General features: G+C 44.5%; 1 protein-coding gene across 4 annotated transcripts in view; it reads left to right on the forward strand.

Annotated features, from left to right (window-relative positions):
• The window catches only part of LOC310865820 (tripartite motif-containing protein 16-like), a 162,997-nt gene that overhangs the window by 8,020 nt on the left and 137,879 nt on the right, over positions 1 to 17,098 (forward strand). The window contains exons 4-6 of one of the 4 annotated variants that reach the window (XM_083775028.1): positions 4,966 to 5,030; positions 5,764 to 6,311; positions 6,350 to 6,440. In XM_083775028.1, the coding sequence (XP_083631154.1) occupies positions 4,966 to 5,030; positions 5,764 to 6,311; positions 6,350 to 6,406 (670 nt within the window). In that variant the 3' untranslated portion in view covers positions 6,407 to 6,440. Of the gene's footprint in view, positions 1 to 4,965; positions 5,031 to 5,763; positions 6,441 to 17,098 lie in introns of those variants that run through there. The other 3 variants (XM_083775031.1, XM_083775030.1, XM_083775029.1) reach the window with 3 other exon arrangements.

Genomic DNA, 17,098 nt, shown 5'->3' on the forward strand with positions numbered 1-17,098 from the left:
AGATGAGGACGGGGATTGATCTACGCGAAGATGAAGTCAGAAGCAACACTCCAAACCCCTTGACTCGTCGGATACTTCTAAGTCAAGTCGCTGGTTTCTACGACCCCATTGGACTTGCCACACCAGCAAAGCAGAAAGGAGCGATGCTCGTGAGGGAATCCTACCAGGAAGCAAGTATAGGCAATTCAACAAAAGACACGTGGGATGAACCACTCTCGCCAAGACTCCGGGAGGCAGCTATACGACTCTTTGAGGAATATGTGAGACTCGGCCAGATCAGGTTTGAGAGAAGCCTCACACCTTTTGGAGCCATAGGCCGCCCTTTGGGAGTCACGTTTTCAGATGGAAGTGAGGCTTCTTACGGCGCCGTGCTCTATCTCCGTTGGGAGACGCAAGGAGGGATCGTCGTGAGATTGGCTGAGTCAAAAGCCAAGCTCACTCCTCTCGACCAGAAAGGAGACGTGATCAAGGCAGAGTTATGCGGTGCCGTCTTCGCAACCCGTCTGAAGAGGTACTTTGAGAAGCACTGCCGCATAGAAGTCGCACGCTGGGTCCACTTTGTGGATAGCCAAACCATCCTGGGAGCGATTCAGAAGGATAGCTACGGTTACCAGACCTTCTTTTCCAACCGCATCGGAGAAATACAGATGGCTGGGTCAGTGGAAGACTGGAGGTGGGTTGACGGCATCCTCAACATATCCGACATCGTCACAAGGGGAGCAACTCCTGAAGAGCTTGGTGAAGAGTCAGGGTGGCAACAAGGCCCCGAATTCCTGAAACGACCTGAAGCTGAGTGGCCTGTGAAGATGGCTAGCGAAGTTGTGACCAAAGTCGCTGATGACGTGAAAAGGTTGCAGAGAAAGGCGTTTTCAGCTGTAGTCACCAGGGCTCAATCACGAAAAGTCTCAAGCCCTGATGTTGGGGCAGACGTGGGAGTTAATGCTCAGCGGCCACCGCCGAATGACCAAGGTCAGACTCGAGCAGCAGAAAAGCCGAAGAGAAGACCCTGGGGCGTGGCTCTCGTGCGCCTAGTTGACCCTCAACGGTTCAGTAGCTTGTCAAAACTATGTGGAACTGTCGCATGGGCTCGACGAATGGCAGAATTCTGGCTGAATCTAAGACACAGAGGCTCTGACTCAGCACAGTGGGAGGCGAAGAGTTCTAAGCTGTCCGCAGAAGAGAGAAAAATGGCCTTCCAAGACTTGGCACTTGCAGCCCAGGACGGCGTGGACTTCAAGACTACGACCCTGAACCGCCTGGTTGTAACCAAAGATAACAACACAGGGCTCTTGCTCTGCGGCGGTAGAGTCCAATCTTGGAATGAAGACGGTGCAGCTGTACCGTTAATCCCTTTCCAGTCATGGCTGGGGACCTTGCTGACTAGTGAAGCTCACAAGGCAAATCATGAAGGTATTTCTGCCACACTGCTGCACACAAGAAGAAAAGCCTGGGTCATAGAAGGCCGGAGGATAGTCAAGAAGGTTATCAACGAGTGCATCACTTGCAAGAAGCAGAGAGCAAGGCTATGTCAGCAAGTAATGAGCGACCTTCCTCATGAGCGTACTAACAGAGCAAACCCGTTCCAGTATACCACATTGGACCTTTTCGGCCCTTTCGAGGTGATGGATGCTGTAAAGAAACGGACCAAGAAAAAGGTCTGGGGAGTCGTGTATTGCTGCATGGCTTCCAGGGCAGTCCACGCTGACCTTGTCGACGACCTGTCTTCTGAGAGCTTCCTTCAGGCCTACTCCAGATTCACCGCGCTGAGGGGGCATCCCCGGAAGTTATGGTCCGACAGAGGCACAAATTTCGTGGGCGCCAAGCCTGCCCTGAAAGAACTGCACAAGCATCTTGCCTGTCTACAGAAGGCGTCAGTCGAGAGCATAGCAGCAAAAAATGGCACTGAATGGCAGTGGGAGTTCCATCCTGCGGACTCGCCTCACAGGAATGGAGCAGCAGAGGCAGCTGTCAAACTTATCAAAAGAGCACTCAGTAGCCTCGGCGGAACAACCAGCTGCTACACCTGGGGGGAGTTCCAGACACTTCTCTACTCAGCAGCCAACTTGACTAACGAGCGACCCATCGACGCTGTGGCACAGGAGCAAGAGGAAACAGTAGAGTACTTGACTCCTAACTCCCTTATCCTGGGGCGGACCGGACAAGGAGGAGACATGCACGGGATCGACGTGGAAACCCACCCTTGGCGCAGACTGAGGGCTGTCCAGGCTGGGGTGGACAAGTTCTGGTCGAAATGGAGTGAGCTGGCGGGACCGAACTTGTTTATCCGGCACAAGTGGCATCGAGCAGAAAGAAGTGTCACGGTTGGAGATCTGGTCTGGATCGCAGACCAGAACGCCCTGAGGGGGCAGTTCCGGCTCGGCAGAATCGTCGTCACCTATCCGGACGAGGCTGGAGTGGTTCGGGATGCTGACGTGGCGACCTGTATGGCCTCTCCTGCACCTCTTGTATCCAGAACCCGGGCTAAAGACTCTACCCTGCCTTCGACCATCATCCTACGCAGAGATGTGCGGAGACTGGTCGTGCTGATACCTGCTGAAGACCAACTGGAGGTATGAAAGTCCTCGCCATGGGTGCCCAAAGAACTCTCTGAACTGGGCAACCCTGGGAGGCGGCTGAGCTGTGGGGCAAACTCGCACTCAGTAAGGAGGCAAGGTGGTGGGACCTACCTCCTTAGTGAGCCTTTTCAGCTAAGGATAACTAACTTTGAAAGACATTTTCAGTTTCTTAATTTCTTTACATATATGCCTACAAGGATGGACTAAGTTGACATTCCATTTGTGAGAGACTCATGTGACTGTTTAAGTGGCCTCCTTGGATCTGGATCAGTCGGCCAAGTGGGAGGTGTTCGGTTCTTTTGAATTTTGGTTTAAAAACATAAGTAATTATTTATAGGTTAAAAAAGTTCATTTATAAATAATGTGAACTGTGGGGTGTTAAATATATTTACTTCTTTATTGTCTATTTAATACTTTTCATAACTCTAATTTCATTACATTATGCTCGAGACGTGTGTCAGTATGGTCATGATTATGGAAGTGTTTGCGCATGCGCGACTGTGCGACTGCGACCATATGAGGGGTTGGGTTGAGTGTCACTCATTACACTCGACAATGATATGTCATCAGGAGCACACAGCCCGTTGGTAAGTTTAGCAGCTTTGAACTGTAGTGTGTAAATAATAGCATAGCCTAATGTTTGCTATAGCATTTGTGCAGTAGCATTACTTACTTACTTATTTACTTACTTGTTTTGTATTGAGCGAGCAGCGCACGGAAACAGTGAGTGTTTGTTATGTAGCAAATGCTAATGTTTAGCTGTGACCAGCGCTGGCTGTTTGACAGGTTGCTTTGTCGGGACGCTTAGCGGACCGTAGCGTGGTGGGTGGTAGAGAAGTCCTGTGGGCTGTGTTATTGTGTGGTGGTGTTTTGCACATCCATAAAAGAGTCGCGTCAGTATCAACATACTAGTTGTGCTAGCTGTTGCCATGGTGATGTTGTAGTATCGTGTGTGCGTGCTGCGTGCGATCTGCGCAAGGCACGTTGGTGATTTGCATTCTGGGAAATGCAGTTTATGCTTGTTGTATCCAGCTCGCTGTAGTAACAGTGTTTACTTTGTGCATATATATATATATGTTAGTGGATACACAGTATATGTGTGGTTTGGTTATATGTAGGCTACTCATGTGTATATAGGAATGTATACATGATGCCGGTTTTCTTTATATTACAGTTTTCTATCATTAATGGGAGGTGCTGTAAGATTATGTTACAATTATATTTTAGCAGGTATATTCTGGGTGAATATTCAGCTATATGATATTTTGTGAGAGTCAACTACAATAACATATTGTGACGCTTATTTGTTTAATTGTTGCATTATATTCAAAAGTATATTATTGTAATGCCTTTTTATTTTGTTTTCTTCCAGGTTTATGACCTGTGGTCTTTTGCATCAATAAATCGACTAACACGAGTCATGCCCGTGTGTGCTGCCTGTTCTTAGCCTTTCGGAGGGCTTCATTTACCAAACTCCGAACAAATATGGTAGCCTGGCCAGTGTTCATTTTGACAGCTAATTCCAATTTAGTCTTTTGAATAACACACGCTTTAGTTTTAGTCCTATTTTACTCATCTGAAATGGTCTAGTCTTAGTCTAGTCTTAGTGTTAGTCAATAACGGCTTCCTCCAAGCGTTCCTTTAGGGGGGAAAGTACAAAGTTGCCCACCCCTGTATTATAACATTAATATACAGTATAGTCGGTGTCTGTGTTCCATGGTTCTATTTCTAACATTTTGAATGTACAGTGATTGATACAGACAGTGATTTACAGTGAGTGTTATGATCACCATGATATACTAGAATGATAAACAGCATCTGAATCTAAACAGTGTTCTAAATGACATCATAGTCTAAAGACATGAGGATAGAAGTATTGATATATTTAACATGTCTATAATCTATCTATAGAGATGATAGAAGTATCAGTGTGTAACAATCGCCCTCTTCACAGCAAGGCAAATGATTCACTAAGGAATAAATCAGCAGGATGGTGGGGTTTACTCTGAACACTTTATGTAGGAAGTTGTAATTGAGGAAATCACAGGTAAACAGTACACTTCACAATGACGTCTCTCCCTGTCTTTCCCTACTAAATGAAATAAACAAACAAGAAAACAAACTCAAACCAACAGTCAATAATTACATTCAAACCCCCCTCCCGCCCCAAACCAGTCCCAAAGTCAGCGGAACGCAACTGCGCTTCGAATTAAACAAATAATAAAAACCGCGTCCGACCTCCTCTTCCAACGAGTGATGTTTGGACAGAGTCTGTGGGAGAATGATGACAAAATGTGTTTAGTAAATATTTGGTGGGACTAAAACAGGCCGATGTGAGACATTAAGCAGCAGGTTTTGACTTGATTCATTGTTGTTCTACTTCCTACAGTGTGAATCATGGAGGAGAACGCTGGACTAAACCTCAACGCTGTGAACCTCAACTCCTTACAACACGTGAGTCTGTCTGTCTGTCTGTCTGTCTGTCTGTCTGTCTGTCTGTCTGTCTGTCTGTCTGTCTGTCTGTCTGTCTGTCTGTCTGTCTGTCTGTCTGTCTGTCTGGGATCTATCCTCGGACCCTCCTTTTCCCTCGGCACCATATCTGCTGAAAATATCTGATCTTCAACGTGTTGCGTTGCAACATGTTGTGGAACTGGGGGGGTTCCAGGGGGTCCTTGGGGGGTTCCAGGGGTCCGTGGAGGGTTCCAGGGGGTCCGTGGAGGGTTCCAGGGGGTCCGTGGGGGGTTCCAGGGGGTCCGTGGGGGGTTCCAGGGGTCTTTGACATCCTGACAGTTTTCTGAAAAAGCTATGTTTCTATGTCAGTCGTTCTCGATTTTTCAAAAATAGCAGACCTACAAGCTCGTATCGCGCCACTCGGTGGCGCGATACGAGCTTGTAGATCTGCTATTTTTCAATAGCTAAAGCATAACATGGTGCCGACACCAAAAGGGGTTCCCGCCCAAAATGGGAGGATGGGTTAAACACTTTATCCATATTTTATACGTTGGCTATTTAAAAATAGCAGATCTACAAGCTCACAGCGCATCACTGCGTGCTGCGCTTTGAGCTTGTACATCTGATACTGTGTGTGTGTGTGTGTGTGTGTGTGTGTGTGCACGTGCGGTCGTGCTCCGTGCACGTATCAATCAGTGAATGATGTATTTAATGTACTGTGTTGTTTTCTCATCAGATTCCCAGCGTCTCACTCTGGACACAAACACAGCAAACTGTGTCCTCTCTCTGTCTGAGAACAACAGGAAGGTGACCCGTCAGGATGATCAGCCTCATTCATATCCTGATCATCCTGACAGGTTTGATAGAGCGGCTCAGGTTCTGAGTTCAGAGAGTCTAGATGAACGCTGCTACAGTGAGGTACAGTTCAGTGGAGCGGTTAGGATAGGAGTGACTGACGGAGACATCAGTAGGAAAGGAGACGGTCTGGACTGTGTGCTTGGATGGAATGAACGGTCCTGGAGTCTGACCTGTGCTGATGGTCACCATGGTAACGTTTACTCTGTCATACACAATAGTAAGCAGACTGACCTTCCTATCCGTCCCTCTGGCTCCAACAGAGTAGCCGTGTATCTGGACCGTCCCGCTGGGACTCTGTCCTTCTACAGAGTGTTAGAGGACACTCTGACTCACCTGTACACCGTCCAGACCGCCTTCACTCAACCGCTCTATGCTGGGTTTGGGTTGAACCCTGACTCCTCTGTGTCTCTGTGTGAGGACAGACAGGCTGTGAGGACAGACAGACAGGCTGTGAGGACAGACAGGCTGTGAGGACAGACAGACAGGCTGTGAGGACAGACAGACAGTGTGTTGTATCATAATGTAATAATCAGGAACAGGTGTGGTGGGGGGGGGGGGTGTTTACATAATCAATATGTTTTGGTTTCCATGGAGTCACTGTTAGGGTCATCTGGGGTCACGGTTAGGGGTCATCTGGGGTCACCGTTAGGGTCATCTGGGGTCACCGTTAGGGTCATCTGCACCGTTAGGGTCATCTGGGGTCACCGTTGGGTCATCTGGGGTCACGGTTAGGGTCATCTGGGGTCACCATAAGGGTCATCTGGGGTCACGGTTAGGGTCATCTGGGGTCACCGTTAGGGTCATCTGCACCGTTAGGGTCATCTGGGGTCACCGTTAGGGTCATCTGGGGTCGTTGAAATGTAAAAGTAGCACAGTGGTTCTCAACCTGTGGGTCGAGACCCTCTTATTTCCTTAAGATTAGTTTTTGGCTTTTCTATTGTATTCTATTCTATTTATATTCTATAACAATCATATACCTCAAGGAAACACGCACACGCACACACACACACACACACACACACACACAGTGTGATGTGCATTGGGTCCAGATGGTTCAAATGGAACCAAATGGACCGCGACGGGGCACGGCACCTCCAATAAACATCCACCCAATCCACTTCTCTCCACCTGAGTCGTGCCCTGAGAGACAAAGACTTTGAGAAGCTGTCCAGTGTTGTCCAGTGTGTCGCAGCGTGAGCTTGTAGATCGGCTATTTGGTGTAAAAACAGTCATTACGACCGCATCAAGGCCCGCCAAATGTTTTATTCCAAAGACCGACTAAAACTAAAACAGAAATGTGCTGCCCAAAACAACACTGTTGTCACAATGCTGTTATCTTATATAACTATATATTTGTTGTTATATTTGAGATGTGTTGATTAAAAACATATTTACATTTCATGCTGTTGAACGCCTTCTTTGACCCTCCTATCATGTCCTATGACCCTTCTTTGAGGGGCGCTAGTCCCTCCTATCAGCAGCTTTTCAGGGTGAGTGTGACCCTCCTATGAGCAGCTTTTCAGGGTGAGTGTGACCCTCCTCTGAACAGCTTTTCAGGGTGAGTGTGACCCTCCTCTGAACAGCTGTTCAGGGTGAGTGTGACCCTCCTCTGAACAGCTTTTCAGGGTGAGTGTGACCCTCCTCTGAACAGCTGTTCAGGGTGAGTGTGACCCTCCTATGAGCAGCTTTTCAGGGTGAGTGTGACCCTCCTATGAACAGCTTTTCAGGGTGAGTGTGACCCTCCTATGAGCAGCTTTTCAGGGTGAGTGTGACCCTCCTATGAACAGCTTTTCAGGGTGAGTGTGACCCTCCTATGAACAGCTTTTCAGGGTGAGTGTGACCCTCCTATGAACAGCTTTTCAGGGTGAGTGTGACCCTCTGAACAGCTTTTCAGGGTGAGTGTGACCCTCCTATGAACAGCTTTTCAGGGTGAGTGTGACCCTCCTATGAACAGCTGTTCAGGGTGAGTGTGACCCTCCTATGAACAGCTTTTCAGGGTGAGTGTGACCCTCCTCTGAACAGCTTTTCAGGGTGAGTGTGACCCTCCTATGAACAGCTGTTCAGGGTGAGTGTGACCCTCCTCTGAGCAGCTTTTCAGGGTGAGTGTGACCCTCCTATGAGCAGCTTTTCAGGGTGAGTGTGACCCTCCTCTGAGCAGCTTTTCAGGGTGAGTGTGACCCTCCTATGAGCAGCTGTTCAGGGTGAGTGTGACCCTCCTATGAACAGCTTTTCAGGGTGAGTGTGACCCTCCTATGAACAGCTTTTCAGGGTGAGTGTGACCCTCCTATGAACAGCTTTTCAGGGTGAGTGTGACCCTCCTATGAACAGCTTTTCAGGGTGAGTGTGACCCTCCTATGAACAGCTTTTCAGGGTGAGTGTGACCCTCCTATGAACAGCTTTTCAGGGTGAGTGACCCTCCTCTGAACAGCTTTTCAGGGTGAGTGTGACCCTCCTATGAACAGCTTTTCAGGGTGAGTGTGACCCTCCTCTGAACAGCTTTTCAGGGTGAGTGTGACCCTCCTATGAACAGCTTTTCAGGGTGAGTGACCCTCCTCTGAACAGCTTTTCAGGGTGAGTGTGACCCTCCTATGAACAGCTTTTCAGGGTGAGTGTGACCCTCCTATGAGCAGCTTTTCAGGGTGAGTGTGACCAGAACGCAAACATTGAAGCTAAAAGTGAGGGCAGAAAGATTGAAGACGGAAACGGTGAGGACACAACATTGCGATTGGCCGGAATGACATTCCGGATGATTTGATTGGTTGAACACGGAAAGTGATGTATGATGAATGATAAGAAGCGCCCCTCACTTCACACGGGTGTGATTTTTCTTTTTCCTAACCCATTTTGGTCTGACGTCGAAATTTGAAAAATGTCTTCAAAATCCTGAAAAACCTTATGTTTCTGTGTGCTCAATATTTCATGTCAAGGACCCCAAAATAATATGTAATTGGCCACCGACCCCCATCTGAAAATATGTTGTTCCAGGGACCCCTCGGAAGCAAAGATTGGAGTTAAAATATTCACTCTGTAATAATATATATTCAAACATTTTTACGATTTTTCTAAAATAGCAGATCTACAAGCTCATAGCGGTGCCGCGCTATGAGCTTGTAGATCTGCTATTTTTCAATAGCTAAAGTATAACATAATGCTTAAAACAACAAAATAGGTTAATGAAAGATGTTATACTTCCAGATTACTTCCATGTGTAACTATCATACCATGCGTTGTTACACTTTAAACTCCAGCTTCTCGCTCAAATGTTTTCAAAAACATGTTTAATTATAATAAACATAAACATTGTTTAGCTGTAAGTGAACATTGCGTGTGTGTTTACGTCGTGGCTGTCATGTTTAATTATAATAAACATAAACATTGTTTAGCTGTAAATGAACACTGCGTGTGTGTTTACGTTGTGGCTGTCATGTTTAATTATAATAAACATAAACATTGTTTAGCTGTAAGTGAACATTGTGTGTGTGTTTACGTCGTGGCTGTCATGTTTAATTATAATAAACATAAACATTGTTTAGCTGTAAGTGAACATTGCGTGTGTGTTTACGTCGTGGCTGTCATGTTTAATTATAATAAACATAAACATTGTTTAGCTGTAAGTGAACATTGCGTGTGTGTTTACGTCGTGGCTGTCATGTTGGAAACGGTAGTAAATCAAGCGGGCGCAGCTGGTGCTCCGAGGCTTTGATTAGGCATCGGTCTGTGTTATGGTTACGTAAGAACTTATTTCTTACGGTCCGTAAGAACTTAATCACACCCGTGTGAAGTGAGGGGCGCTAATATATTAATGCTAGAATACTTTTTTACCTTTCTTAACTTTCTTTGTAGTCGTTACATCCCCACCAAAGTGGTCCAGGTGTTTTTTTGTGCAAAAACTCCTTATTGGTTATTTCCCCTACCATAAGCTCTCAATGAATTGCATTGGATTGAATGGGAATTGAATGGGGCTATGGGGTGTTGTGCTAATTCACTTATTTCCATCAAAATAAGTAGTAAAGTGTGCCACTTGGGATATTATTTACATTATGAAGAGAGGAAATATATAAAAATTTAATAATTTTGAGCAATGGAAATAAGCGAATTAGCACAACACCCCATAGCCCCATTCAATTCCCATTCCCGTAACAACTACAAAGAAAGGTAAGAAAGCCTTTTAGTATGGAATTCTCCTTTAAAGTAATCAAAACTCATGTTGATTATATAGGTGATGTAAAACAAACATTACATTCTCTTTAATGGCATTTAATGTTTGTGTTTAGGGACAAGATGACGTACGTTTTCCCTTCGTTGTTAAGGGTTAGGGTTAGTGGCGTTAGTACTAATGGCGTTTTTAAAACAAACACTGAACTAAAAACAAACATTAACCTGTATATATACTCACAAACAGACCTGCTGAATTCAGCCATTGACCAATCAGAATCAAGCATTCAACCTAGCCATGTAATAAGCTATACTATAGGCCAGTGGTTCCCAAAACTTTTCATGTCAAGGACCCCCAAATTGACCCCAATTAGAATATATATATATATATATATATATATATATATATATATATATATACCCCCGTAATATAATAAATATATGACAGGGACCCCCGTAATAGAATAAATATATGACAGGGACCCCCATAGTATAATAAATATATGACAGGGACCCCCGTAATAGAATAAATATATGACAGGGACCCCCATAGTATAATAAATATATGACAGGGACCCCCGTAATAGAATAAATATATGATTGGGACCCCCGTAATAGAATAAATATATGATTGGGACCCCCGTAATAGAATAAATATATGATTGGGACCCCCGTAATAGAATAAATATATGATTGGGACCCCCGTAATAGAATAAATATATGACAGGGACCCCCGTAATAGAATAAATATATGACAGAGAACCTGCTTTGCCTTATTTATGACTGCTATACTTCCAGCCACTTTGTACTTGGCGTTAGTAATGTGTGGTTTCCAGCTAAGCCTGTCCTCTATTGTCACGCCCAGAAATGTATTTCCACGGACCCGGTCAATAGCAATCCCATCAATATGTATATGTACCTGTGTGTTAGTCCTGTGATTACCAAATGGTATAAACTCTGTCTTGCTCACATTTAAAGATAATTTATTATAATCAAACCATAACTTTAATTTACTTAATTCTTCATTGATGTCAACCTGCAGTTTATCCAGATTATCACCAGAGCAAAATACATTAGTGTCGTCTGCAGAAAGTATTAGTGACGGGCGGCAGCTTTGATATTTTGTAAATATCATTGATATAAAGAATAAATAGTTTGGGCCCCAGTACTGACCCAGCTGACCCACGGTCCAGCTTCACAAACTGTTGCCGTCTGTCCAAGTAACGTTTAATCCAGTTTATTGCAATGCCTCTGATACCAGTTTTCTCCAGTTTATTTACTAATGTGTTGTGTTGTGATGGATAGTGTCAAAAGCTTTTTTTGAGGTAAATGAATATTCCTATTGCGTACTGCCGATTATCAATGCGTCTGTGATTCTTTCTATGGATTCCATCAATGCCTGAGATGTTGATCTGTTCTTTCTGAAACCATATTGACTCTCTGAGAGTATATTAAATCTGTCAAAGAATGAACCTATGAAGTCTGCTGTTAAAACGTTTCTCCAATATCTTTGAGAATTGTGGCAGTAATGAGACAGGTCTGTACAGTTTGTGAAGTGGTGTTTGCTCCCATTTTTATACAGTGGAATGACCTTTGCTATTTTCATTTATTGGTCTGGAAATGAACCTGTTTGGAATGATACATTAGGCCTACATTATGTGTGTAAATGGCCTAGAAATCCCCCCCAATGACCTGTTTGACCAGTGACATGTCAATATCATTATAGTCGGTAGATGTTTTGTTTTGACTGTTTTTGACTATGTCCAAAATGTCAATTTCCTTCAATTCACTCAAGAACATTGAGCAAGGATTTCTATCAACCATTCCCCCCCCCACATGTTCACCACCTGATCCTCGGTCCTGAACCATTCCCCCCACATGTTCACCACCTGATCCTCGGTCCTGAATTCTACTGCCAGTTCAACACTTCCATTCATACAACACATAATGTTTGTTACCGTATTAAATAGTATGTTTGTTACCTTGTTAAAAATAAATAAAGATTAAGATTAAGTAAAACAAAGTGTTGTGTGTGTGTGTGTGTGTGTGTGTGTGTGTGTGTGTGTAGAACAGGACGTTGTCATGGGTTATGCTTTACATTATATTGTGCATTACATTCACCCACATTATATTTTTTATTTTTGTTTTGTTTTTTGTTTTTCTCTGAACAAAAATAGCAGATCTACAAGCTCATAGCGCGCCACCGAGTGGCGCGCTATGAGCTTGTAGGTCAGGTCTGCTATTTTTGAAAAATCGAAGAACGACTGACATTTTTAGAATCTGATCTCAGGTCAGAATGGGTTAATCAGACCAGTGTGTGTCCAGTGGAAACCTCGTATGAATCTGATCTCAGGTCAGAATGGGTTAAACCACATATGCTTCCATAAATTGGGCTACCCCAGATGTCGGCTCCCTGCTTTTTGACATGGCATGCTCAGAATAGTGATGCTATAAGGGTTCATAAACGGTAAGGAGAGGCTACTCCTAATGCTTTATATAACAATCATAGCACTAATTAGGCCAAGTGTTTTAATTATTATTCTAGTCACAACTCGTCTATGATGAGGGAGGCATTCTCAAGAAGCGCTGTGAATGATCATGCTGTAAAATGACTTGTTTTATTAGGGCAACTAATGTAATATTATGCTATTTCATAATTCCTGGACACTCACACTTTTATTATGTTATCTCCAAAATACGAAGAAGGAAAACAACCGCACGCTGTCTTCAAATGCAGTGACCAACTTTTATTTACAGGGAGATAGCAACGTTTGGGCCTATGCGGCCTTCATCAGGCTATCTTTATGAACACAACGTTTGGGCCTATGCGGCCTTCATCAGGCTATCTTTATGAACACAACGTTTGGGCCTATGCGGCCTTCATCAGGCTATCTTTATGAACACAACGTTTGGGCCTATGCGGCCTTCATCAGGCTATCTCTATGAACACAACGTTTGGGCCTATGCGGCCTTCATCAGGCTATCTCTATGAACACAACGTTTGGGCCTATGCAGCCTTCATCAGGCTATCTCTATGAACACAACGTTTGGGCCTATGCGGCCTTCATCAGGCTATCTCTATGAACACAACGTTTGGGCCTATGCGGCCTTCATCAGGCTATCTCTATGAACACAACGTTTGGGCCTATGCGGCCTTCATCAGGCTATCTTTATGAACACAACGTTTGGGCCTATGCGGCCTTCATCAGGCTATCTCTATGAACACAACGTTTGGGCCTATGCGGCCTTCATCAGGCTATCTCTATGAACACAACGTTTGGGCCTATGCGGCCTTCATCAGGCTATCTCTATGAACACAACGTTTGGGCCTATGCAGCCTTCATCAGGCTATCTCTATGAACACAACGTTTGGGCCTATGCGGCCTTCATCAGGCTATCTCTATGAACACAACGTTTGGGCCTATGCGGCCTTCATCAGGCTATCTCTATGAACACAACGTTTGGGCCTATGCGGCCTTCATCAGGCTATCTTTATGAACACAACGTTTGGGCCTATGCGGCCTTCATCAGGCTATCTCTATGAACACAACGTTTGGGCCTATGCAGCCTTCATCAGGCTATCTCTATGAACACAACGTTTGGGCCTATGCAGCCTTCATCAGGCTATCTTTATGAACACAACGTTTGGGCCTATGCAGCCTTCATCAGGCTATCTCTATGAACACAACGTTTGGGCCTATGCAGCCTTCATCAGGCTATCTCTATGAACACAACGTTTGGGCCTATGCAGCCTTCATCAGGCTATCTCTATGAACACAACGTTTGGGCCTATGCGGCCTTCATCAGGCTATCTTTATGAACACAACGTTTGGGCCTATGCGGCCTTCATCAGGCTATCTCTATGAACACAACGTTTGGGCCTATGCGGCCTTCATCAGGCTATCTCTATGAACACAACGTTTGGGCCTATGCGGCCTTCATCAGGCTATCTCTATGAACACAACGTTTGGGCCTATGCAGCCTTCATCAGGCTATCTCTATGAACACAACGTTTGGGCCTATGCGGCCTTCATCAGGCTATCTCTATGAACACAACGTTTGGGCCTATGCGGCCTTCATCAGGCTATCTCTATGAACACAACGTTTGGGCCTATGCAGCCTTCATCAGGCTATCTTTATGAACACAACGTTTGGGCCTATGCAGCCTTCATCAGGCTATCTTTATGAACACAACGTTTGGGCCTATGCGGCCTTCATCAGGCTATCTCTATGAACACAACGTTTGGGCCTATGCAGCCTTCATCAGGCTATCTCTATGAACACAACGTTTGGGCCTATGCAGCCTTCATCAGGCTATCTCTATGAACACAACGTTTGGGCCTATGCGGCCTTCATCAGGCTATCTTTATGAACACAACGTTTGGGCCTATGCGGCCTTCATCAGGCTATCTTTATGAACACAACGTTTGGGCCTATGCAGCCTTCATCAGGCTATCTCTATGAACACAACGTTTGGGCCTATGCAGCCTTCATCAGGCTATCTTTATGAACACAACGTTTGGGCCTATGCGGCCTTCATCAGGCTATCTCTATGAACACAACGTTTGGGCCTATGCGGCCTTCATCAGGCTATCTTTATGAACACAAATGAGAAAGCATCCTTTTTGTAGGCTGTCTGGCCTAAAGGTAAGCCTATCAGAACAAAGGAAATGACATGACATCACTCAACTTAAGGTGACAGGTACTCATGTGGTTAAATGAGAACAAGAAAGTCATATAAACAACTCAATACACCCGTGCAAAGTAATAAGAAATCATAATAATCCATATTAATCATGACAGTATACAAATGGTAATATTATTAAATAAAGTATACAAAAATCATGATCAAGAAACATATTGCAGGTTGAGAAAAGGGAACAGTTTACAAGAGGTTAAAACCAGGTACAAAATCAAATCATCAACAATACAATAAGTTAAAAGCTATATGGAGCAAACTGAAGGATAAAATCAAAGATCACAGCATGACATTTAATAAAAGTCCATCATTAAGGCCTCTAGGTGCCAATGTTTGGAGTGTGAAGATCCAGAATGCTAAACGTCTTTTTAACAGCAAATCACGATCGCCACCTCTGTGTGGCGGATCAACTTGTTCAATGCCGCAGAAACGTAAAGAAGAAATGTCATGCTGGTGATCGTTGAAATGTAACGCCACTGGGTAGTCTCTATCATTTCTTCTAATAGAGCTTTTGTGCTCGCTTATCCTTATCTTCAGTTTCCTAGTGGTTTTGCCCACATAGGCTAGACCACAAGGACAGCGCAGCATGTAAATGACGTGAGTGGAAGCGCAAATAAGTAATGACACGGTTAAAAGCTTTGCTTTTCATCTCCAAAATACAAAATGTCTGATCTAGTGTCTGTACATCATGAACAATCCAGCTCTTTTTTTAGCTCATAGGTTTGCTTAAATGGTGCATTTATGTAACGCTTTTTTATCCAAAGCGCTTTACAGAGATTGTGCATAACACATTCACCCATTATTCACACACACATTCATACTGTAACTGTACACCGACGGCGGAGGGTTTTCGAGGTATCCATGCAAGGCACCAACCTGCTCATCGGGAGCAGCTAGAGTTTCAGAGGTCTTGCTCAAGGACACTTTGACACTATAACTCTGGGACCCCCCTTTCCACCGGTTGGTTCCGGTTCAGTTATTTTTGGTTCTTAGTCCATGAGCGCAGATGAGGACTTCAAGAGCACAAGGGCTTCATTGTGCCAATAGAAGTCAAATCAATCGAGCTTTATTTTTGAGTGGTGCAACCACTCCAAGGAACAGCAATGTCCGTGTTCACCTATGTGACGTTAATCAGACCCAGTGTGTGTCCAGTGGAAACCTCGTATGAATCTGATCTCAGGTCAGAATGGGTTAATGAGCACCAGTTGTATGACTATGAGTACCAGTAGGGGAGCTGTTGTGCCAGAAACGGAGAGAGAGACAGTGCTGCACTGTTGCCTGCTAATGAGAGAGAGAGAGAGGAGGAGGGGGGGGGGGGGGAGGGGGAGAGGGGAGTTGCAACGCTCAGTTCACACGGGTGTGATTTTTATATATAGCACAATTCAGACAATTATAGTTCAAAGTGTAGTTCAAAGTAGTATCTAATTTAGATAACATTGTATGTAGACATATAGCACTATATAGTATATGTTTCATTATAGATATTCTTCTTATAGCTTTAACCCATTCTGACCGGGCACCCATTTTGGTGTCAGCATCATGTTATGCTTTAGCCATTGAAAAATAGCAGACCTACAAGCTCATAGCGCGCCACTCGGTGGCGCGCTATGAGCTTGTAGGTCTGCTATTTTTCAATAATCGAAGAACGACTGACATTTTTAGAATCTGATCTCAGGTCAGAATGGGTTCATCAGACCAGTGTGTGTCCAGTGGAAACCTCGTATGAATCTGATCTCAGGTCAGAATGGGTTCATCAGACCAGTGTGTGTCCAGTGGAAACCTCGTATGAATCTGATCTCAGGTCAGAATGGGTTCATCAGACCAGTGTGTGTCCAGTGGAAACCTCGTATGAATCTGATCTCAGGTCAGAATGGGTTCATCAGACCAGTGTGTGTCCAGTGGAAACCTCGTATGAATCTGATCTCAGGTCAGAATGGGTTCATCAGACCAGTGTGTGTCCAGTGGAAACCTCGTATGAATCTGAGTTCATCAGACCAGCAGCAAATGCTGTGCGAGAGTCAAAAGTAAATGGGTGCTTATATTTCTATGTGAAATGTGGTGATGCTGGCATCACAATAGACAAGGATAATAATAGAACAATAACGGAGGACAATTTGGAAAAAGATGATGATGATGTGGTTTTATGCAATGAAAGTCTAAATGACAATATGTGTGAAGCTATACCATTACCAATTCTAACATTTCTACAACAGACATCTGCTTTCAAAAAATGTCACACACGGCTTGAAGAAGCAGCAGCGCAGGACTCAACATTTAGACGGAAACTTGAGAAATTCAATCTAGCCAACACATCAGTGTCATTAGTGTCTCAGAAATTTTCTAGGACAGACGTATACAC

This window comes from Protomyctophum parallelum (genome assembly GCF_964188405.1).
Source record: "Protomyctophum parallelum genome assembly, chromosome: 1".
Classification (NCBI taxonomy): Eukaryota; Metazoa; Chordata; class Actinopteri; order Myctophiformes; family Myctophidae; genus Protomyctophum; species Protomyctophum parallelum.